Consider the following 6,000-nt stretch of genomic DNA (forward strand, 5'->3'; position numbering starts at 1 on the left):
TAACTGGCCCTCAAGCGCAAAAATCTAGGCTGACACTCCAGTGCAGTACCAAGGGAGTGCTACACTGTCGGAGGTGCTGTCTTTCAGATGAGACGTTAAACCGAGGCCCCGTCTGCCCTCTCAGGTGGACATAAAAGATCCCTATTTCGAAGAAGAGCAGGGGTTAACCCTGGTATCCTGGCCACTATTTACCCCTCAATCAACATCACTAAAAACAGATTATCTGGTCATTATCACATTGCTATTTGTGGGAGCTTGCTGTGTGTAAATTGGCTGCTGCGTTTCCTACAACAGTGACATTGTCCACATGCCCGATACGAGACTCCCAAAATAAGCGCTCTATTCGGAGCTCCGGCACGGCAAGAGAGCCCCAGGTGGGCAGAGGAAACGCTTCAAGGACACCCTCAAAGCCTCCTTGAAAAAGTGCAACATCCCCACCGACACCTGGGAATCCCTGGCCCAAGACCGCACAAAGTGGAGAAGCATCCGGGAAGGCGCCGCACACCTCGAGTCTCTTCGCCGGGAGCAAGCGGAAGCCAAGCACAGGCAGCACAAGGAGCGCACGTCAACCCAAGCACCCCACCCACCGTCTGCCCCACCTGTGACAGAGACCGTAGGTCCCGCATTGGACTCATCAGTCACCTGAGAACTCATTTTTAATGTGGAAGCAAGTCATCCTCGGTTCCGAGGGACTGCCTAAGAGAAAAAGAGAGGCTGGACTTTAAAAAGTACTTCATTGGCTGTAAAGTGCTTTGGGACATCTGGTGATTGTGAAAGGCGCTATAGAAATGCAAGTCTTTCATTTTTTTTTTCTGTACCCTTGCTCCTTGCACACTGGTTTCTGGACTGATTGGGGTGCATGTAACCTCACGTGTTAAGGGATTTACTGCCTCTTACCCTGATCTCCGGGCTGTCTGCGGATTTGGACGAGAGGCACTGCAGGACATCAGCCCGCAGGTCGACAATGAACTTCACGCCGTCCTCCAGGCGGCTGATGTGGCCGATAAGGAACTTGTAGCGAGGGGTCAGGGAGTGGCGCAGCCTGTCCTCGGCCTGCAGCAAAGCGCCCAGGTCCCTGCGCTGCGCCTCCGCCACCCGGCCGCACAGCTCCGCCACCTGGCCGTGGTCCGCGCCGTACCCGGCCGCGAGCCGGGCCAGAAAGGCCGGCCTGCGGGCGGCCTCCAGCTCCCGGTAGAAGCGCACGAACTCCTGGCTCTGTGCCTCGAACAGGGCCGGCGACAGAGGCTTCTCCCGTGTCTCGTAGGCCGGCACCGCCGCCACGGTCCGGCGTAGAATCTCATCCATGTCGGGGGTGACGGTGTTGGTGCAGCTGCTGCTCAGGGTCAGGTGGCGTCGGTAACCCAGCAAAGCCGCCGCGTTCCTGCGCTGTGCCCACAGCAGCGGCAAGCGCACCATATCCAGGCCGCAACTGCGCCCGGCCTGAGCCGTTACCCTGGCAACTGGGCCCGGCCTGAGCCGTTACCCTGGCAACTGCGCCCCCCCCCCCCCGGGCCGGGTCTCTCCTGGACTGGGGCAGCGACAAATGAGATCCTCCCTCCAGCTCGGCGCCTTGCCAAAAGGTGAAAAGTCATTAAACATTTGAAGAAGCAAACTTCCCCTATCGACAGAGTGGGAGGGAAGCAGAAACAGGCTTTTATTTTTTTTGTGTACATTGGTATCTGTTCTACATTTTAGAATTGTCCCAATAACAATGACGTTCTAGGAATAGGTGTATTCCTAACCAAATCACTGAGGGCGACTCAGGATAAACAATCCAATAGGTCTTTAATGAAGGATTTGACGAAGTACAGAAAACAACAGGGATCGATGCAGGAGAGCCTTGGAACAGCTCTTACCCGAACGGGGACGCCACGAGGACTGCCTGGGCAGTCCCGAGGATCGCGTCGTGACGTCATCGCGTTTTCCCGCACTTGGGGCGGTCACGTGATGTGCGATGTGACATCGCATTTGCCCGCGCTTAGGGCGGGCACGTGATGTGCGACGTGACGTCATCGTGTTTGCCCGCGTTTGGGCGGTCACGTGATGTGCGCTGTGATGTCATCGTGTTTGCCCGCGCTTAGGGCGGTCACGTGCTGTGCGACGTGACGTCATCGCGTTAGGTCGCGTTCTTAAAGGGGCAATGCCCCGTACACGTTCTTAAAGGGGCAACGCCCCGTACATGCAAACTCTATACAAACATAGTTAAAGGGAATTATGTACAGTATGTAAGAGACACTCGGTGGTACCGCTACATACGCCCCCCCAGAATTCGCCTTAACGGACAAAGTCAAATGGTGAGGTGGTCTGACGAGCCTGTCCGAACGACTCCTGTAGTCTCGAAGCGGAGGCTGCTGGGCGGTAGGCGGTCTGGCAGGCGGTCGAACCTGGTCTGCCGTAACGACGATGGGTGTCCGACCTCATCGCGGCGATTGTGCTGTTCCGACGGGGCGGTGGAGGCCTAAATGTGCTGGTCGTGAGCAGATCCTTACACGCGCGTTGTGGTGAATAAAACGTATTCAACCTCGTGAAGGATCGTAGAAACGTGTGACCTCTGCAGCCCGTGGTTCGAAGCAGCCCGTGGTTCGAAGCGGGCGCCGGTGCGAAAAATCTGGCCGCCTTTTAATGACTGGCAGACTGGGTAGATGTGGACCATTGCCCTGTCGGTGTTGTTAGGAAGTCCCCATTTGAACGAAATATCAGTGGGAACGCCAAAACGGGCGATCCAGGAGGAAATTAACGTGGGTCTTGCCGGTCGGGTAACTCGCCGAGCAGGCGAGCGAACTCATCGAAATTCAAAAACGCACTGGAGACGGTGCGTGACATAGTGCTACGACGGTAACACCGAAGCGAGTTAACAGTTGCTGCGTTGATCAGTAATCGGGTATGGTCAGCAATAGTCCCGCGTGGCCGATCACAGCTGTGGGATGCCTGTAGACCCGTACCTCGTTGGTCGCTGTGGCGGTTGTTATTTCGTTCTTGGGGGAAACTGCCGGGAGGGCGGCAATGCTTCGCTTTCACGCAGAACTGCGCGCGGTAGATTACACAACCCAGCAGGCTGACGAGCTGGGGCGGCGTCTGCGGGGGATGAGTCTTCATGTTTCGCGAGGGATGGGTCCTCGTGGTTCGTGAAGGAGGAATCCTCGTGGTTTGCGAGGGAGGAATCCTCGTGGTTTGCGAGGGGCGAGTCCTCGTGGGTTGAGAGGGGTGAGTCCTCGTGGGTTGCGAGGGGTGGTTTGCGAGGACTGAGTCCTCGTGGCATCTCCGCCGGGGCGCGCTCCGATCTTGTGGGCCCGACAACCTGCAGAACCCGCGCTTGGAGGGGTTTCATACTTGCTGTTTCGTTGGGGGTTGTCGTGGAGGTGGACGATCCGTGAGGCGGTAGAGCTGTCGAAAATGGAGACCTCGTTGGTCTGCGCCGCATCAATCTTCTTGGCGAACGGGGCTTCTACCAGAATAAAGCACGAGGGCGGTTGTTGCTCCCTGAATTGCGGTAGCGACAGCGAAACGGCTGGTGCTTCCATGGCGTGCTTCTTTTGTGAAAATCGGAGTCCGGCTGCGCTTTTTTCATGAAAAACATTCACGAAACTCGGGGTCACCAATGTAGGAATTGGTGTTCGTCGGTTGTTGTTCGTCGTGCTGTTCTTCTGTGAAAACATTCACAGAGACGGGGTTCAGGCTGTGCGCTTCTACCGTGAAAAACGTTCACGGAGACGGGGTCACCAATGTAGGTATTGATGAATTCCCGTCCTCACGTCGTTGGGTCACCAATGTAGGAATAGGTGTATTCCTAACCAAATCACCGAGGTCGACTCAGGAGAAACAATCCAATAGGTCTTTAATGAAGGATTTGCCGAAGTACAGAAAACAACAGGGATCGATGCAGGAGAGCCTTGGAACAGGTCTTACCCGAACGGGGACGCCACGAGGACTGCCTGGGCAGTCCCGAGGATCGCGTCGTGACGACATTGCGTTTTCCCACACTTGGGGCGGTCACGTGATGTGCGACGTGACGTCATCGTGTTTGCCCGCGCTTAGGGCGGTCACGTGCTGTGCGACGTGACGTCATCGCATTAGGTCGCGTTCTTAAAGGGGCAACGCCCCGTACACATTCTTAAAGGGGCAACGCCCCGTACATGCAAACTCTATACAAATAGTTAAATGGAATTATGTACAGTAAGTAAGAGACACTCGGTGGTACTGCTACAACGTCTTGTATTTATGTTGCGCCTTTAATGTAGTAAAACGTCCCAAGGCGCTTCACGGGAGCGTTACAAAGCAATATTTGAAACCGAGCCACCTCAGGAGAGATCAGGGCAAAGCACCGAAAGAGGTAGGTTTTAAGGAGCGTCTTAAAGGAGGAAGGAAAGGTGTAGGGCGGGAATTCCAGAGCTTCGGGCCTTGGCAGTTGAAGGCATGGCCACCAATGGTGGCGCGCTGAAACCGCTCACTCAAAAGCCCCACATTCCAGCCCTAGTTTAGCAGATGCACTGGTCCTAAAAATGTACAAAGGAAAAAGTCAGGATTCAGAAAAGACATTGAAGTCCTAAACACTATAAAGGGACATTAAAAAAAAATGCATCCCCAGGGTTACATGGTATTGATCCCAGAGTAATGAGAGAGGACTAGTAATCGGGTGTGCTCTTCCCAATCCCACATTCAGTGAACACCGGCCACTGCTAGCCACCGATTTCCCCTTGCCACCACTACCTCCAAACCTGGTCATAACAACTCGCTGCTTAATAAAAATTCTCTCATTTGCCCTCTGGTTCTTCTGTCAACTTTATCTTAAATCTGTGTTCTCTGGTTACCGAGCCACCTGCCAGTGGAAACAGCTTCTCTTTGTTTACTCTATCAAAATCCCTCGTATATTTGAACATCTCTTATTAATTTTATTGATGTCAATCTGGCTCAGTGGTAGCCCTCTCGCCTCTGAGTCAGAGGTTGTGGCTTCAAGCCCCACTCCAGAGACTTGAGTATAAAATCTAGGCTGATACTCCAGTGCAATACTGAGGGTATGCTGCACTGTCGGAGGTGTCGTCTTTTGGATGAGATGCTAAACCAAGGCCCTGTCTTCCCTCTCAGGTGGATGTAAAAGATCCTATGGCACTATTTTGAAGAAAAGCAAGGGAATTCTCTCCCGTACCCTGGCCAATATTTATTCCTCAGCCAATATCACTAAAACAGATGATCTGCTCATTATCACATGCTATTTGTGAGACCTTGCTATGCGCCAATTGGCTGCTACGTTTGTACATTGTAACAGTGAGTATATTTCAAAAGTGATTGGCTGTAAAGCTCTTTGGGACATCCTGAGGTTGTGAAAGGCACTATATAAAGGCAAGTCTTTTTTTCTTTAAATCTTGCCGTAAACATTTCTGCTCTAAGAACAATCTTGGTTTTTTCAACTGGAAAAAGTTAATCTGGAATACTTTAAATTAAGCTGTAAGACAGGTTCAAAGTAGTGAAATATAATTTTGGGACTGATATCAGGGCATTCTTCAAGCAGAATGATCAACACTTGGAATGTTCTTCCAGTCAGAGTGATGGAGGCAAAAACCCCAAATCATTTAAAAGCCAGTTAGATATAGCAATGGGGGAGAGTGTAGGGTCATTCTGGATAGCTAAATCAATCTGAGCCAAATGGCCGCCTTCAGCCATAAGAATCTTGTGATCAATGACCAGGGCCACTATTTGAGCTAACTGAACATGTCAAGTTTATTAGATAAAATGTGGATTAAAAATCCAGAATCCTAACGCTCGCATTTTATGATTCTGTCTGCTCTTCCATCTCTGGCCTCCTACTCCCACCTTTGTTGGCAGTGCACTCTGGGACTGTTTCCTTGCTACCTTACCACCATTAAAAGCCTTCTAACCTACTTCTTCAACCATGTCTTTGTTCTATTCCCTTAATTCTTCTCTTTAGTATCTATTTTTGTCTCTGAAATGGGGCAGTTACCATATTAACAGAACTATATAAAAGTAAATTGTTTATAATTAGGG

The 6,000-nt window shown here is 51.9% G+C and overlaps 1 protein-coding gene across 1 annotated transcript in view; it reads right to left on the reverse strand.

The window, feature by feature from the left end:
- The window catches only part of mlycd (malonyl-CoA decarboxylase), a 47,978-nt gene extending 46,365 nt beyond the window's left edge, over window positions 1-1,613 (reverse strand). Inside the window, exon 1 of the mRNA XM_085991764.1 lies at window positions 898-1,613. Coding sequence (XP_085847890.1) covers window positions 898-1,416 — 519 coding nt within the window. The 5' untranslated portion in view covers window positions 1,417-1,613. The remainder of the gene's footprint in view (window positions 1-897) is intronic.
- Window positions 1,614-6,000: the final 4,387 nt, after the last annotated feature.

This window comes from Somniosus microcephalus, chromosome 6, assembly GCF_052327205.1.
Source record: "Somniosus microcephalus isolate GS21.2 chromosome 6, FLI_Smic_1.0, whole genome shotgun sequence".
Taxonomy (NCBI): Eukaryota; Metazoa; Chordata; class Chondrichthyes; order Squaliformes; family Somniosidae; genus Somniosus; species Somniosus microcephalus.